Source organism: Trachinotus anak, unplaced genomic scaffold (genome assembly GCF_046630095.1).
Source record: "Trachinotus anak isolate AG129_WGS33_773 ecotype Australia unplaced genomic scaffold, CSIRO_AGI_Tana_v1 ptg000019l, whole genome shotgun sequence".
Lineage (NCBI taxonomy): Eukaryota > Metazoa > Chordata > Actinopteri > Carangiformes > Carangidae > Trachinotus > Trachinotus anak.
Genome location: NW_027273870.1, coordinates 6,547,727 through 6,566,363, shown reverse-complemented (window position 1 = coordinate 6,566,363; position 18,637 = coordinate 6,547,727). Strand labels below are relative to the sequence as shown.

The 18,637-nt window shown below is 40.6% G+C and overlaps 1 protein-coding gene across 4 annotated transcripts in view; it reads right to left on the bottom strand.

Annotated features, from left to right (window-relative positions):
- Positions 1-16,612, bottom strand: part of myh11a (myosin, heavy chain 11a, smooth muscle) — a 31,762-nt gene extending 15,150 nt beyond the window's left edge. For 2 of the 4 annotated variants that reach the window (XM_071503241.1, XM_071503239.1), the window contains exons 1-6: positions 16,469-16,609; positions 12,700-13,064; positions 12,180-12,336; positions 7,377-7,404; positions 2,030-2,129; positions 1,876-1,902 (exon numbers count right to left, since the gene is read on the bottom strand). In XM_071503241.1, coding sequence (XP_071359342.1) covers positions 1,876-1,902; positions 2,030-2,129; positions 7,377-7,404; positions 12,180-12,336; positions 12,700-13,041 — 654 coding nt within the window. In that variant the 5' untranslated portion in view covers positions 13,042-13,064; positions 16,469-16,609. Of the gene's footprint in view, positions 1-1,875; positions 1,903-2,029; positions 2,130-7,376; positions 7,405-12,179; positions 12,337-12,699; positions 13,065-16,468 lie in introns of all 4 variants that reach the window. The other 2 variants (XM_071503242.1, XM_071503240.1) reach the window with 1 other exon arrangement.
- Between the last annotated feature and the right edge of the window lie 2,025 nt (positions 16,613-18,637).

The window sequence follows — 18,637 nt, the reverse complement described above, 5'->3', positions numbered from 1 at the left end:
GATGCAAGATTTGGGTTAAGTTGGGTCAGACTGGGCATGATAATAATGTTAACAAAACCCTTGAAGAGTCCTCCCAAAGTCTTTAGATTCAGTGTATCAGCAAACTGAAATGATTCTGATTCAGCAGACTTGCAGAGATGCGATTTGCTTCCAGCGTGACTGCCGAGCCTTTGGACCGGTGGGTGGAGCCGGGTGATGGTCAGTAAATGAGGCAGACACACCGTCACTTTGCATCGAGCTAATCCACCTGATCAAAGGGATCTGTGTCAGCCGAGCGTCAAGGTCAGGTGCCGTAGACCTCTACCTTACCTACTCTCTGACTTAAAAACACTTCCTACAGCTACACTGTAAACGAGATAAAGCCATGAAAAGAAGGAGAGCACGATTTTATGTTTTCACTGCGAGATGACTCAATTTCAAAATATTTGGTAACAGATGTTCTTCCTAATGATGATAAATTTGAAAAAAAAAGACCATTAGAGGATTGTTCTCTGTCCTCTGGAAGACAAGTGTCAAATAAATCCAAGATTTTGCTGAATAGTTTGGACATTTTTGAATCTCTAATCGCAAAGGCTAATATTTAGTGATAATTACCAAAACTGATAAATACTATTTTTACGGTGAAAATATGCTGCCATACTTTTGTTGTCCTGTTGGAAAAGTCTATTAGGTTCATGGAGATAAAAGTTAAAGAAGTTTATGGAAAGACAGTAAAGAGATACAGACCAGCGGACGAGCTGCAGTTCAGAGTTGGCAAAGCAGAGGAGGGTCCATTTCATTTATGTCACTGGGAAAGAAAGGGAAGAGAAGAAAAAGAGAAATAGAAGCAAAAGCAAAATGGCAAGAAAGTGAAAGTAACAGCTGATGGGAAGGATTGTTTTCTTTGAGATTCTGTTTATGTAAAGATACTTATGAAGACAGAAGCAGCAGGAGTCAAAGTCAAAGTGCCTGAGGAGAGAAAGTGAGGGCAGAGCAAAGAGATCAACTTAATGCTATTTCTGTTCAGGCGAGGTCCGTGGGAGCCTTGAAGTCTTACAGAGGACAGAGTACAGTACAACATATTTCCTTTGGGGCAAAGCCCTTTGGGTGAGCAGGGTGAGCGGGGCCAATGGCGAAGGGAAGTGACACTTTGACCTACAAATGAATCACTCTATTACCTACATCAGTGCTATCAAAACCAAAACAATCAGTATCTAGTCAGGAGATATTGAGTCATGATCTTACTCAGGCGTGATCCAGCCTGGAGCGCAAAAAGAGTTTCAATCAAAACTTGAAGAGCTGGTTTTTTTAGAAACTGTGCAAACCAATAAACGCTACAGGACAAGACGGTTAATGCCCCGTGTCAGGGCAACGGGCCGGTAGGTGGATGAGGAGGAGGAGGGGGAGAGGGGGGGGGGGCGGTGTTTGATAGACAAGAACAGGAGATGGGCATGCTCACACTGTGCTCGTTGATCTGTGAGAGACCCTTTCACTGCTGGGATTCAATCTGATCTCCACAGGCAGTGAAAGGGTGTTCATGAGAAGATAGATGACACAAAACCCAACAACGATAAACCTGTTCAGGAGTATGCAACACCAGACGTCCTTCACTGAACATTTCGTAGGTTTGAAAAGTGATTGCGAGTCAGTACTATGATGATAATGATCATGCAGTCTAAATCAGCTCTGGTTGGGTAAAGATACAGAAATGACAAACGTTAGGGGAAACACCTTCTAACTCAAGAGCAGTAAGGTTCAGGATCTTGACCCTTGCTGTAAAAAAAGTTTTTGGGGGTAACTCAGTGATACCATCTTCATGCACTTTTCTAACCTATCAAAGGAACACACACAAACACCACACACAAAAACCCACTCCAGGCATTCCCCTTTACTCACGTAGGCCAACTGTGATCCTGCTTGTTGCTATTTGGAGGAAATGGCGATATACAGCGTTAAACTGGGCAGTTTCCTACATATGTTGAAGACTGAGGGAACTGGTTGGCAGATCCTAACTTTTAATACTACATGCTCGCTTAACCTGGATACTTACAGCACTGCTGTCCTTCTTGCCTTTGTGTGAGGAGGCCACAACAGCCAGATACTGGATGACCTTCTTGGTGTTCTCTGTCTTCCCAGCACCAGACTCTCCACTGGGGAAGGAAAAATGAGAAGGGGGATTAAAAGATGCAAGGAGGGGAGGTAGTGAAAGGGAATGAGAGAGAGAGCAAGAAGATAATCAGCACTGACAGGCTCTCTGCTCACAGTTCAATAACCCAGTTTAATTGAATGGAAATCATGTGCAGCAGAGATAACTGCACCAACACCTGACACAAAGCATAATGTTATTGTTCAGTCTGTCCACTGCACACTGATCCTTTGACCATTACTTTTATCATCCACACATATTTAGCGGAAAAGCGGTCTCTATGCTAAATGTGATGCTTCAACCAACACCTGGTTAGCGTAGCTTAGCAAAAAGGCTGGAAACACAGAGAGGCACAAACATGAAGTCTTTTTTTTTTTTTTTTTTTTAAGATTTTTCTTGGCATTTAAATATATAATAGACAGTGTAGAGAGAGACAGGAAATGTGGGGAGACAGTGGTGTATGACATACAACAAAGGTGGTAAGCCATTAGGCTAAAGCTAGGCTAATAGTTTCCCCCTGTTTCCGGTCTTTATGCTAGGCTAAGCTAACAGGTTAAGGGCTAAAGCTTAATATATTCTGTACAGACATGAGAGTGATATCAATCTTCTTATCTAAATCTCTGTAAGAAAGCAACAATTATATAAAAAGTGTTGATTTCCTCCTTTATATAAATGGCCACGCGTCAGCAGCACAGATCTCATTGCCTGTCACTTCATGGCAACAAAATCAGTGCGTAAGTAGCTTATGACACTTGTAAAATTATTTTTAGAGTTATATGACAGATACTCTCATACTAGTCAGACATTTAAAAGATGTGCTATCTTTTCAAAGCAGTTTTTCCACTCAAACGCTTTCAAACAGAAGCCAGAGCACGTTCTTTCTTCCCTGAAAATGATCTTAGACACTTAGACAAAGTTGAACGATCCCAGAGCTATCATCAGCAGTCTAACACACAGACACATGCTCAAGCACGGCTCCATAAAAGGCATGGGATGCTCTCTGTGTTAGGGCTTGGCAGCTCTTAGAGGAATCTAATTACTCTGTCCTATTCATTTCTGGTAAGGACACACGACATCCAGGCTCCTAATGTAGGCAGAAGAAATTCTGACGGGAGTTTTTTCCTACAGATGGTCTATCAGACTGTCTCATTCTGCACGCCCCGCTTACCATCAGTACAAGTTTCACTTACCATCATAAGATTATCAGAAAGGACAGAATGGATTAGATCAGCTTTGCCAGAGGCATCATACTGCTGATATTCAGATGTGTTATTATGTTTTATTATGATTTTGTGAAACTTTACTTTTTTTGTTTAGTAAACTATTGATTATTTTAAGACTTCCTTCTCTGCTAAACAGACTATGTGTGCAAACTGTGATGGACCTAAAGGAGGGATTACATTATTTCAGAGGGCTCAGTATTCTGCAAAATTCCTTAACATTACTGTGAAAAATAGAAAGTGCAGACAGTCTAGTTCCTCCACCGCCATTAATATACATGACGTATTCAAGCCCTCAGCGAGGTCAGAAAAGGTAGTGAATCTGCACTCTTCAGCAACATCCAGTCACTTTATGTCCACTATGCTCATTCCATCAGTCCAGTTTTTTTTTGCAATTCTTCATTTAGAGTATAGTTAAGAACATTTTGCCAAGTACAAAAATAGCCTTGCAGTTACAGAGAGCATTTGGAGTCTGCAACAAATAAAGAGCATGACTTTAAACCCCTTAATGCTCATTATCATTTTTTAAACAATATCCATCCTATAAAATTTCCAATAAGTATTTTACATTCTGAAAGAGTAACTTTCAAGTGTTAAACTGGAAAGATATCTTCATATTAAATATGCCTTCCAATCTTTTGTGCCTCTCTGACCACAAATGTATTTTTATTATTACTGGATATTTCTCAAAATATAGGTTTGTGATTGACGTCCTGTCCCCCACACAGTCTCCAGCACTTAAATCCTATCTGTAACGTGTGCTTTCTGAGTTGGGGTAAAAAAAAAAAAAAAAAATTCTAATTAAACACTTCCATCCAAATTCTCCCTATGTATGGAAGTTGGGGTAATTCCACTAAAAGTCACAATAGCTGTACCATGTACCTGTTCCTCTGAAAGCTCAAAATTATCTTCATATTCTTATTTATTTTCAACAAAGTCTGTGGAATAAGATGTTTAGTCACAAAGTCCTTATACAGTCTGGGTATAATACCTCTGTTAACTCTGACAAATATCTAGTGGGCAATTTTTAACAACTTTGTCAAAATAATGATGTAATAGTAGATACCTATAAAAGTCCTGCATTTCTACAGCATATTTTTCTTTCATAGTTTGGAAGTTTTTAATTGTCCCTTATCTGATATTGAGTTGATTGAGATGTTATTGTTGTTATTGTGATGTTATTCCTTTGGCTTTCCAGTTTTTAAATCCAGGATTGAAATGATCAGGCTAGAAATCAGGGTCATAGGAAGACCAGCGCCACCATAATTATTCTTATCTTTATCTTTAATTTATATTCCTCCCTAACAGATTTCCAGACTTTAAGCTGAAATTTTGCACACTGGGTTTTGCACACTGTTAATAAATTTCACCACATCCTTATTGCCCAATACTGCATTGGTAGTGGAGGGTCCTTAATTCCTGACAATTTATTCTCTCACAATCTTGGTTGCCCAGATTCATCAGTGGAGTCGAGTAGAAGTGATATATCCAGACCTCCTTCCTCATTTGGGAGTTGTAAAGTTTTAAACCTAACTCTGAGATTTTTCTTGTTCCAAATGAACTTATTGAAATTATTTTATCCCACTCAGAGAATTGTTTTGTGGAGATTCCACTGGAAATCTCCACAAAACATACAAAGGAAACTGGTGACCCTGTTGAGATGAAATGTCAACATCTTGAGAGTGGATTTAAGTAGCCTCTCGGCTATTTCCCATGGCAATTCTTGCTACTGTGTGGATGAATCTGAGAAATATAATCACTGCAAGAATCACCACAATACACTCAGTAAGCCCTGCAACAAATGCATCATAATCACATTTTACTTGAAAGTTGCAACTTTGTGATCGTTTCTGAGTTTTAAATTTGTGGTGGTGTTATAGTAGAAAGCTAAAAAGCTAAAATATATCTGTAATTTTCATAATTCCTTGATTAAGTTTTTTTTAGAAACAATGTCTTGGTCTCTGGCTGTATTAACATGTGGTTTTAAGTATCTTATTATTGAAGCTAATTAATAAACTGCTCAAGAAATATTTAATGTTTGCATACCTGCCTGTACATAATACAAAGGGTGGGGCTATCATTATTTAATTTGTGACTTGGATGATACATAAAGGACTTGAGATAGTTTTTCACATTTATGCAGCAAGTCTTTCTTTTCTTTCTAAGAAGGAAGGGAGGAAGTTGTTGAAAAAAAGTTTGAAGTTTTTATAAAGTTTTAATTTATACTAAATGGTGTTGCAATAGTTTTCCTCTGCAGACTATATTCCCTCCATGTATCTTGCGATTGGGTACTCTGTATGTCCCATAGCGACAGGGCATGAAAACAGCCTCGGTGTCAGATTAACCACATTTCTGATCAACTGAAAATGTATTATATCTGTCTGTACAGAGGCATGTAATCCTTAATAGCAAAGTTAAAACAATACAGACAAAGAACAAGTAGTACCATTACACATACATGTGCACATACACACAGGAGGAGCATGTCATACATGACATTCCATGTATCGCACCAGGAACATTTCTCCCTTATATGGCTCCAGCTGAGGCAGTCTGGCTGTGGCTCACACAGAAATCTTAAAGTGACTGTGTGGTCCTGACTGACAGGGAGGCAGAGTTTGTATTTCAGCTCTACTGTATCATATCACCTCCAGTTCATCACTTTAAATGGTTTTAAATAAGGCTGTGTAAGTTTTGTCACATTAGCATCAAACAGTCAGATCCATGTTAAAAACTGCCTGTATACCAGTACTGTTAACCATGAACCATGTCCACACATGGATGGGGATAAATACTACCAAACTTTTCCAAAGTTTGACTTTGATTAAAAAAGCTTGATCGTTGAGGAAATGGTCTGATGTGATCAAAGATTTTTCTGCATCCTGGCAGCAGTAAATTCAGAGTAAAAAGAGCCTAGAGGAGGAAGAGCCCTTCCTCTCATTTCCTTTACTGGGACCACAGCTGAGCAGCATGAGGTGCCACTGTTAACCCAAAGATAAAAAAGTAAATATTATGATCTTTGTTTGCCTTTACCAGCTGTTTGATGCTAATCAGCAAATTACAATGACTGGAGTAGAGTCAGCGGAGGAAGACCATTTATGGTTTAACACAATAGTGTGCTGTTTTACTTTTTCTACTGTCTGTACTTGTTTGACTTGGTGCTTAAGAATCCTTGTTCTCTGAGGCACTCTATACATTTATACTGGAAGTGGACTGAAATACACAGAACATAAGCCAGTGAGATATCAGAGTGGAAATTTAGTTTTGTAGAGAAAAACAAAAGCAGCAATAATTCCTAGAAAACATAGGGAATACACTATATTTGAAATTAATTCTGACCTGGGCCTACATACAACTTTTATAGAAAATACAAAGCCTGCCATAATAGGCTATAAAAACATACAAATAAAAACTTAATGAATTTCTTAGTTAACTTTGTTTTCTGTGAATGAAAGTCAAGTTCAGATCAGGCTATTATTGTCGGACAAAATGAAGCTGTTTGTCCCTGGATGTCCAATCCCCCAGTCAAAGTTCTCAATAATTAGTTTAAAACAAATAAACAGTCAAAATGCAGCCCAAACATTTGCAGATCTAATCTGGTTCTCCCATCAGGATGCAGGGCACACTTCCTGAGCGAGTCTGTGAGGAGAGTGAGGCCACAGCCCCCAGGGAGCGCTGTGAACGCATTCACCACCATTCAGCTGCGCTCCATCTAAATACTACACAACCTCACAGCACTGTATAACCACAACAGCAACATCCTCAAAAAAACAAAAGCCAAACAAACAAACAAACAACAAAAAAAAACCATATCTCTGTTAAATTATGAGTGATTTCTGGCTGGTTGGAACTGGCTGCTGAGAGAGCAGACAGGTATCTCATTCGTCTCACTCTGTGTTTACACGAGCATTATGTAACTGTTCTTCCACACGTGCACACCCAGCCTTCCTCCAAGCACTGATGTGACGTCCAGGGTAAAGGTTAAGCAAAGACGACAAAGGTGAGTTTGAGGGTGACAGATTTTCACTTACGTGCAGAGGATGGACTGGTCCTCACGATCTGTGGAAACAGAGAACGTTTACAGTGTTAGACGACTTTTATGACAACTCATTCTACAGATATACAGTGTGTAAGCCAATGTTCAGATAAAAGCAGAAAAACAAGAGGGTAAACCAAAGGAATCTACAATAACCAAAGCACAAATATGTAATTTTTATTATGTGTTACAAGCACGAGGGACTCCTTTTTTTCTTTGTGTTTAGTCTGAGGATATGTGTACAGTTATGCACAATGGCACAGTACACTTCTGTGCTGACCACAAGTTAAACCACAAGTCTTTCTCCAGGAATAAAGATCAATCTAGTGTAGAACTTAAGACACCAGCTGGGACTCGGTTCAAAGCTTCGAGAAGACTGTGTGATTTGTGAAGTCTCCCCCGTGCCTAAAGAAACATGTAACTCCCACAAATACTCTCAATGTGCTGAGCAATGAGTCATTATATCGTCTCCGAAAATACTCCTGAGAGAATACACCAAGTCCATGTACGGCTATTTTGTAACTGTATCCTTCAATAAAAACCATCCCTGGGGAGTGCAGGGAGGACTGCTGAATGAAAAGATAACTTAGAGGATATCTTAAAAGACAACTCCAGTTAGTTTTCTAAGAGATGAACCCTCTCAGTAAATGATGCCTAAAGGCTGCACTGCAGAAATGATCCAATGTGGGAAGACGACACAACACAGAGCATTCACCAACACGTCTTCATCTTAATACGGTGAAGATCATCATTTACGTGCAGCATCACAACTTTCACACTGTTGCGTGGAGGATACACACACACACGCATACACACAGTTACAGAGCGCAGCCTGTTCTGAACTGTAAACTAGCATGGATGCTGTGTCTCTGTTTGGACTCATGTTTGGCTGCTGTTCCACTTATTCCATTCCTTACATACAAACACAAAATGCCTGGTCCCTCTCTGCATTTCCTAATTAAGGCAGATGGAGAGAGAGAGAGAGAGAGAGAGAGAGAGAGAGAGTGGTGGCCAGAGTAGCGAGCTTTTGTAAAACATCCAAAAACAATCACTCTTGAGCCAGAGACTCGGAGGGGAGAGGCAGCTTTTTCGTCACTTCAAAATATTAGGAATATTTTTGTGAAGCTGGTTTCAGTCATGTGAGGTAAAACTCAAAATATGTGTAAATGTCTTTGCACCTGTAAACACACTGGGAGCACAGAAGAACAGCACATCAGACATTTGCTGCTGGGGACGCAAAGCTCCCTTTGGGAATTTCACATTTTTATCTCTTGGACATCAAAGACTGAGGAACATTTTCGGAGGAACGGGATCTCAGCCAAGACTGGAGGAAGAATTCTTCAAAGCTTAGGAGAGTTATCTGGATTTGCTGTAGTTATGCACCACTTCCACACTAACAAGTGAACTGTTCTTACTACATCACTCAGTCTACAACGTCCTGCATCATTAGCCACTACTTCATGGGAAATCCCTCTAATGCATCAACAACAACAAACCCTGCGAGCCACAATGTTATATAATAAAGGCTCAAATGGGGCTCAATGATGTGTAGTTTTATTTCGAACCTTTTGGTAACCTTTTGGATGAAGACTCTTGAAAACATTTATACTACGTTATTCTTTAAACAGCTTCAAGAATTAAAAACAAGCATGTCTATTAAAAACAGTTTGGGTTAATGATCATAATATGAAACCAGAAAATTGAAACTTGCAGCTAATCCCTGGCAAAACAGTGACAGGAGCGATCCACGTCTGGGTTCTCACAGAACCATATTAGACGGTCCCTTCTGTCTGTACTGATTTCCAAATTAAAGACTGGAGGGAAATGTTTTCAGTCAGGTATCCCAGGCTTTGAAGCAACTTGTCTAAAGACATTATAGAGCTTAAATCTCTCGCCACATCTTAAAAATCATTTTTAAAGATTCACTTTTATGATGTTTGTAGTGTTAACTACTTTCCTTTTATAAGCTGCCTTTTGATTTATCTTTGTATTTATTACCTGACCATGCTGTCTTTGCTTCTGCTGCTCACTTCCTTTGTTTTACTTGGTCGTAAAGCAGCTTAAAGCCATGCGTGAATGTCAATGTGCTAAAATATATACATTTCATATATCATGAGCCTAAGCAACTGTCTCATGTGTTTAGTCTGAAATAAATGCAGCACATCAAAACACAGTCTTTCTTATGCACATCGTGTCCTGGGTGGCAACAAGTGTGTGATTCTCCCGTTAACTGAAAACAGTCTCTAAGTTGCAGCTGTACCGGTTCTTCTTGAAGGATAGGCTGATGAAGTCTAATCCAAACACCCACACAAACACTAATCAATCCTCCCTCTTCTTGTTTACTTATGACCCTGTGTTTACACACCATAGCTCTAATAGTAAATACTAACATTTCCTGTGTACCGGTCTGGTAAAATCCTGTATGTATACAGTATTAGTGACAGCTGTATTCTTAAAATAAGAGAAAACATTAAGCATTAATCTACATCAGCAGAGAACCAAAACAGATTTAGGACATTTACAATGACAATGCCAAAAGTTTTCTCAACATTCAAGCTGATGCTACAGTGTCTGTCCACACATTAGAGATGGATATTGTTGCAGCTACATTTCTTAGGCTTCTCTGTTTTCTTTTCACATCATCAGTCATGTCTCAAGCTGCCAGATACCTGTCAGATGTCATTACAGCCACAGTCACAGTTTCAATTCCCCTAAAATACAAAAGATCTTAACCACCCGGAAAGAAACACAGCTGGAAGCTCAAAGTTGTTTGCTTTCATAATGTATCTAAATGCACTTGTATAACTTGTGTGTGTTTTAGCTAAACTCCTGAAGAGGAAGACAGACAAGAAGTGACAACATGAGTAAACTGAATGGTACAGCATATCGAGGGTTTTAGGTCAGTGATCAGACAAATATATTTTCTCTATCTGGGAATGTACATTTATATGACTGTAAAATGCTAGTAGCCATTGAGCTCTTTATATCATGCAGTGAATTGAGAAAAGGTGAATTTAAGTTTTTCTTTGGTAAAGTCCTCCACATCATCCTGACTGAGTGACATGCAGTAAATGAGTGAACAGTTAAATCAGTCTCATTATTAACAACTGTTCGTTTGGACAGAGGAGGCAGAAACATTATTTCTGTCTATAATGACATACGTTATCATGAATGGACTGATGGCTTAAGGTGGAAAATTGACAACAAGCTCCTGAATGCTTGTGTGAGTCATGATGTACTATGCAGCTGATAGACTTGACATGAAATGTGTTAATCACTTCAGACAGACAGACCACTGGCAAGTTTGGGAAAGCCTTAAGCGGCCGAGAGCCAGTTAAGAGGCTCTTGGAGGTCATTGCTTTCAATGCTTTCTAGATTTCCTCAAAATAAAAATTCCCACGAGTCCCACTACATGTGCCTTATGTCAAAATCGAGAGTTTGATTATAGATTTTGGAGCGATCCATCCAATCTCTGCTGTTATATAACAACTACAAGTGTACCACTGTCCTCAGCTGTTCAGTTGGCATTAGCAGCGTCGTTATCACTTCAGACTGTCTATTTGAGGACACCACCAGTTTCTGCTGCTCTTTCTGCAGCCACAGAGATGAGATGGTATGGTACTGGATGATTCAACTTTCTCTTGAGCTCTCCAAACAATTACTTCCTAACAATTACTTGAAGTCCTCTCCAAACATCCTGTTTCATTTGGGAGACTTAGAATTCAAATTCAAATCAAATTACAGACTGCAGCCCATTTAACAGGACCTGTACAATCTCCTTTCTCGCCCAAAGGAAAAAAATGTTTGGTATTTACACTGAGCAAAAGAGATGAAATAAAGTTATAAGATGTGAATGAGGAAGGGGAGGTTGCAGAAACAGGAAATGCTTTATTGCCCTCCACCCAGCTCTCAATCCAGATGTCAACTCCTCTGAGAGAACATCCTCACGTCAACATGAAATCCAGTGGGCATGACCCTCTGGAAGCACAAGAAACAGATTTTATGGGAAACCGGCCACTCCGAAGTTATACCACTGCTGGGTTAGCCGAGAGAAATTTACTGTAAGCACGACTCTGCCAAGGCTGCTTCCCACTGTCATCACCTCTACGAGACACTGAATCTCAAATAGTCCATAAAGTTGGATTTGATTATATTTTTCATACCAACTTACTTTGTAATGAGACTGCAGCAGGCAGATCTAATGTTTCTCTTGGACTGTACATTATAATAAACCCAGTTGTGCATTTGAAACTATCAACCTGACAGCACTGGTCAATTTGTGGTCTTAATAAACCACTTTGTGAACATGATAGAGCTAAAAGGCTGCTAGCTATCATTGCCCAGAGACAAGTTAGACTTTTGACAGCTGATACCACAGCTCACCCACACAAAGCTCTGAAAGCTTCCAGCTCCAACACTTCAACTGAGGCCAGCAGCTCGCAACTGCACACAAACAGTCTGCTCTATTATGTGTGAAAGCTGTTGATGAGTTATATACCAGCTCTTGTGTTGCTTTTTCCTGCCTCGGTTTGATTTGATTCATTCATTTCATTTAATGATTTCCACTCACTGGAGGCTACAGCCTATCTCAGCATGCACTGGGTGGACAGACACTCTGGACAGGTTATCAGCCAATCAGAGAGCGAGCAAAACAAGACACATGTAGCTGCGGCAATTTGTTACATTTTGTTAAGAATCCACTTGATCTGCATGTCTTATGAGAGTGACCCACTGGGAGAAAGAAACTGAATAAGGCAGGTAAATCACAGGGGGATGGTGAGGAGTACAAATATCCTACCTTGCATCATGTTTCTGTAGGCGTTGTCAGTGATGGAGTAGATATGAGGGGGGACTTCATGACGTTTCTTCCCTTTGTACATGTCAATGATCTTCTCTGAGTAGATTGGCAGCATTTTATACGGGTTCACCACCACACAGAACAGGCCAGAGTACGTCTGAGAGAAGAGACCACGAGAAAGAAGAGAGTATTCAGCACTCAGCATGTTTGTACATGTTTGTGTTTTTGTGTGGAAAGAGTGAAACGTGACAGAAAATTAAAGCCATCAAACATGTTGAGATACACTAAAAAATCCACTAATGTAAGAACGTGAGTTCTTATTTAGGGTCATAGTAAAATTATCATACCAGAATTAAGATTATATCAGGATATAGTTCAGTGGGTTAAGATTGGGATTACGGGTTGGGGAATCAATAAAGTTGAGAACAGTAATACTAACATCTGTGTAGTTAATATTACATACAGTACTATTTTTCAGGGAATGATCTTGAGAGAGTTTATGTTTTGGGTGTGTACTTACATATATGAGGCCAGAGAAGTACCTCTCGCGGAGATTGTGCAGCACGGAGGCCTCGTTCAGGCAGGTGAGTTCAGCCATGTCCTCCACCTTGCTGAATTTGGGCGGGTTCATCTTCTGGATGTCATCCTTGTTGACTGTCACCTTCTTGCCGTTATCAGCCAGCTCCACCAGCACCTCGTCGCCGTGCTCCTCCTTGATGCTAGCTGCCTCGAAGCCATGCTTCTCTGATGGGACCCACACCAGCTTCTTGGCTGACCAGTCGGCCTGCGCCATTGGGCTGTTCAGGAAGTCTTTATCAACAAAGAGGAACTTCTCGTCCTCGGTTGGGGCCTTCTTGGACATCTTGGGTTAAGGTGGAGGGCCAACTGTTGGAGGCAAGACATGGATTGACTGAGTGAACCATAATGGAAGGGAGGCAGAAAACAAGGAAGGAAGGAAGGAAGGAACTAATGAAGGAAAGAACAGAGGCAAGTGGGAATAAAGTAAGGCAGGAAGTCAGGCAATAAATAAAGATGAGAGGGCAAGAAAAGAGGTTTCAACACAATGTATTTTACAGGACATGGTACTGCTGTGATGCATTAGTTGCAGATACTAAATGACAAAAACTGTGACCAGAGAACGTGATACACAACATTATTTAGCAAAAAGTCAAAACTTAGACTTATATAATACACTGATAATACATACCACAGATGAATAAAGTCTGTGGTGCTAGAATCTTCTTTGCTTTTTGAGTAAAAAGACAACACATTGTGCACAGAGTTAACTGAACACTACAGTAAATGATGAGTCTCCATTGGTCGGAGATTTGCCTCCTGCCTGTGGGTGTAACTCAAAGAGTTAACATGTTTCATCCATCGGGGAGTTCCAGAGTGCAGTCCTTCTCACAGACCCCCACCCCCTCTCAACCCTACACTTTCACACACGCCACCAGGGAGACGCACAAACAATTCCCTCCCTAATTTAGATAGAAAGATTAAGGCTGGGAAATTGATTATAATTAACTCAATAACAAAGACCAGTAGACTTTGTCAACTGCTTTATCTCTTTATTTATGAAATATCACCAAAACCTTTAATGCTCACTGCCATGCACTCATACTCCATTGTTAAATCATTGCTTAATTGACAACATTCATTTTTTTCCATGTCTTTTCCCCTTCAGATCTCTCTCTCTCCCTGTCTCTGTGCTAGAAGGCTTCAGTCTCGTGCTGTGATGACCATATATGGGCCCCTTGTCTGGAGCAGGACTCTTTTCTGCGGACCTAAACAGCAAGGCAAGTGAACTCCCAAACAAAGCCCATATAGGGAATAGTATGTCTCTTGCTGGCTCCGTCATTTACTCCAAAATGATAACAGTGAGGGATAGACTGAGGGGGCCCGGAGCTTTAACAATCATGCTTCATATGGGCCCCTGCCGGCATTCATTTTTAAATGCAACAGTCAGTGGCTAATTTATGAACAAGTGTCTGGGACTCAGTCACGTCTGAGAGCTGTACCTGCAGTGGGAGGCGATGTAAAATGCAAACAGAAATAAGTGCAGACTTTGTACCTGCACATGACTGTAAATAATATGAGTAAGAAATACATCTTGGTAGCAAATATTTCAAATATATCATAATGTTCTGCAGTGAATGCCTCAATTAGCCACCAAACAAAACTGGTCCAGTGAGTCTAATACAACTCAAACCATGTTATGATGTGTCAAACTGGATCGGCTTCTGAACTGCTGAGTAGAAAACTTAGTGGTTCTTGGATTACAGACAATGAGTCACTTCTGTCCGCAGGCTGTTACTCCATCCCACCTCCACCTCTGTGTACTGTGAGACTGGCACACACTTTAATTGAGTGGGAACTATGTAAAAAAAGCCACTGAGCCTCCTGAGAAAACCTATAAATGTACCAGAGGGAACCAGCAAAACCAAACCACCCAGAAACGACTGAAAGATATTACATAAATATTAACTGAAGACAGAGACAGATGCTTTCTATTTGCCACAGCGAACTGAGCCTTGGCTACATATGAGGAAACAAGGAAGGGACCAGCTGATACTTTGATGCAGCAATTTCTGCAGATAAAAGGAAACAGAGTTGACACTGACACTCCCCCTGTGTTAAAATATGTGCAGCCAGTGAAGGTCCTCCTCCTTACCCCCCTTTAACTTTGACCACCATGGCTTGATACCTTTGAGTATATGCTGGAGTGTATGCTGAAGACAGGTGTCTGAAGTGGGGTTGACAGGATAACAGGTTGATACAGACTGACTGGAAATCTAAAGGATGATGGAGGGGTGGGTGGGTTGGGGTGTCACAGGGATCACAATAAATCACTTAAAAGATAATATTAATCACAACTCACAATAACACAGGGATATCCATTGCAGCACACAAACTTGCTGACCTGCGTAGTTCAGTGTAAACCATCAAGTCCAAACAGTATTACATTTCTGTTAAGATTATGAAGTCCTTCACTATCATTAAATGTTGGCCCACGCTCCTAAACACATCACACCAAGGCTGAGACGGAGAAATGAGAACAAGACTTATGATGAGTCCAATATACAGGACAAGAGCCTCTATCAAACATAATAAACAAGTGGAAATGTCACCCAGGAGACTAAGTGACCTTTCTATTTATGGGTGAAAGAGGTTGACCTGCAGGGCCTGTGAATGATTTTACTCATTTCCTCTCTCGGCTGTTTCACAAACATTCTTCCTGTTACCATCTTGTTAATAACCCTGACACATTTGGATTTCTGTGCCTTGTGCGATGATTAGGATTACAGCATGAAAATAATTAAATCATGCTGACCGAAATGGCCTGATGACAACACTTGATTTAGTGTAGAAATGGTTGTGTTCAGGAACACGCCAGCGATGTTTAAACATAAATATGGCAACCAAATAAATTCTCAACTTCCTTCTTCTTCAGAGATACCTTTATGGTAAAATGCTAAGTCAAAGTTGCTCAGCTTACAGAACAAATATTCTTTGTTGTGGCATTGTGGGTATCTGTGCTTTAACCACTTTATCGTGTTCTGTTGAGCAACTGTGCAAGTTTGCTTTTTCTGTAAAAGTCAGGTCAGAATCATGTAGTTAAATGTGAGCAAAGCAAGTGTTTGGGCTAATAAACATTTCATAGGCTGCAGTTCATGTGTTGATATTACTGAACTATCCCTGAAGGGGACAAGTATTGGGACAACAAACAAGACACTGACATATGATTAACTAAACTCCAACGCTCCTGACGTGTGAAAACTGTCAGGACTCAGTTTGTCTGCATCTCCAGCCACAACCTTGCAGACAAACTGGCTGACAAGTGGTTTTATACAGCCATATTTGGAAAGCAGGAAACTTCATGGTTAGCGTCAAAGATGTTCAGACTTTACTTCCTTTGTACAGTATAAACTGCAGCGTGTCCTGAATGCAGCCCCCCCCCCCGTAGACCTGTACTGTAGACCTTAGACCGTTTTCAATTTGTTCTTTAAAAAAAATGTTGCAAATAGCAAACAAAACCTCCCATGTCAACTACCAGGTAAGCTAATAACTTTTTAAATAATGTTTCATAACCTACCAGACAATGAATATTCAAGGTTTGCCAGCACAAAGTTCTGTTTTAATTTATAGACTATAATTAAAGCAAATAAAGAATTCCTCACAATTCCTCTTCCTCAGTCGGAGTTAAAGTCAGAAAACAGTGAGAGGGATAACAAGTGCACCACAGCATCACTACTCGTAAAACGACTCTCTGCAGTCAATGACATACTTACATAATATGAAGAAATTTGTGTTCAGGGGAGCTTTGGATTTGGAAAGTTAGGGTTTGGAGCGGCCGGCGCTGACGAGGTACTCCAAAAACGAACAGTCCAAATGACCCCCGTCAATTTGACAGCTTTACCATTTAAACTGCGCACAGGGGCGAGGGTGGAGCTGCGTGAGCTGGCCCTCCCCCTCCCCCTCCCCGTCCTCCTCCTCCTCCTCCAGCAGCGCCCAGCGGCAGCATCCGTCAGCGGCGCAGGAGGCAGAGGACATGCGCACTGCGGACATCAGCAGGTTAAAAAGCCGGGGGGGGGGGGGGGTTTGTTATGGTGGGGGTGGAGAAGTGCTGAACGGTGAACGGAGTCCTGCTGATAAAGCGACAGAGGACTGAAGTCCTGCAGTGAACTGTGTCACCTCTTCATCCTTCTGACTGTTCTCAGTGGACCGGAACACGCACAGTGACTTGACATTTGTCTTCGTGTCTGTGGGTAAACCTGTGCAACAGGATGTGAGAGACATGTGACGGTGGAGGTATCGAAGCAAACTTATTCATGTACTGTGCTTTTCAATTTCTGCCTCTTTAAGCAACTTTATACTCCCACTTCCATTAAAATTCCTCTGCTTAACTAAAAGCATTAGCAGCAAAATCAAAAGCACTTGTTCTGCAGCAACAGGTCCCCTGTGACTGATGCTCATATTATTATATGTAACTTTATGAGCACATGAAACAATGTGAAAGTAGCATTTACTGCCTTAGCTGGTAAGGTGTGCCTACTTTGTCTTTTCTATATAGCCCACATTTAGGTAGTTTAGGCCAGTGGTTTCTAAAACAAGTCCCTTAAAAGGGTCACAACGTTTATCTGTGGTGGGTTTAGATGACAACAAAACAAAACTGAAAAAAAAAAAACTCTACTTCAGATTTTTCTTGGTTTGTATTTATCTTTTGGTGAGTATTGTGAGCTTTAACTCTTTGGGCCTCAAACATTATTTAAATGGAACAATCTCAAAAGTTTGGTGAAATAACCACTAATCCAATACACCTTATAGATAAGCTACACTATGAGCCTCTACAACATTAAAATACTGCATCCATGATAATGCATTAGTAATAATAATAATTTAAACATTATGGTAACACAACACAGCAGGGGTTCACAGGTGTTACTGATAACATTAACAGTAGCTCTGTTCTATTCACAGTGAGTCATGACCACCAGCCATCCTTACGGCCACTTGCCAAAAACTCTTCTGTGAAAAAGTCCTCATGAGCATTTTTTAAAATTTAGTATTACCATATTTACGTGGATAAAGGATCTGAATACTTCCTTCAACATTGGTGTAGTTCAGAGATTCTATGTTTCATAATTTGCCTTTTTGATTTAGATTTTAAATGAAGATTTTGAATGAAATTACATCATTAGTGAGGTTGTATTATAACATTACTGTATGATGTTTTATTGTTCAAGTCCCATTTCCTCACAGGTGAGGTTTTATGGTTTCTTATTGAGCTAAAAGTTTTGAAGATCTCATCAGAAACTGTATCAGTTACGGTTCATACGGTATTCTCAATCTTAGCATCTATGTTGGTGTGCTCAGGGACAGAGTTTACAACATCTCACAGTTCACAAAAAAATAAAAGTCAACACATTATTTGACGAACCCGCAACCACTTACACCTTCGCTCCAGTCCCACACCCTGTAGGGTTAGATTATGCAATCAACTTTAACTCCTCATAAGGCAACCCAGCTGTCCCCAGCGCAGGAATCCCCCTTCACTGTAACCACTCCAGAGAGGTTTCCCTCAAATACACATAACTCATAGTTCACATAATCAGTGTGAGTTTCTTGTGTGTGTGTGTGTGTGTGTGTACGTACATCCACAAGTGTCCTCTATCCGTACGCACATCACATTCCACTATCACAAACAGCCCTGCCCCCTCCATCCTCCATCCCTGCTGTTTCCAGCTTCTTTCCAATGGAACTTCCTATATAAGGACACCATTCTATTTGCTCCAATAAATCAAGCTGCTGGTTGATAGTCGGGTCTGTTTTCTGCCAGAGGCACAGCACTGGACTGGTGTGTGTGTGTGTGTGTGTGTGTGTGTGTGTGTGTGTGTGTGTGTGTGTGTGTTTGTGGGAAACCTGATGACAGACCAAAGACCAACATGGAAGACCTCTGG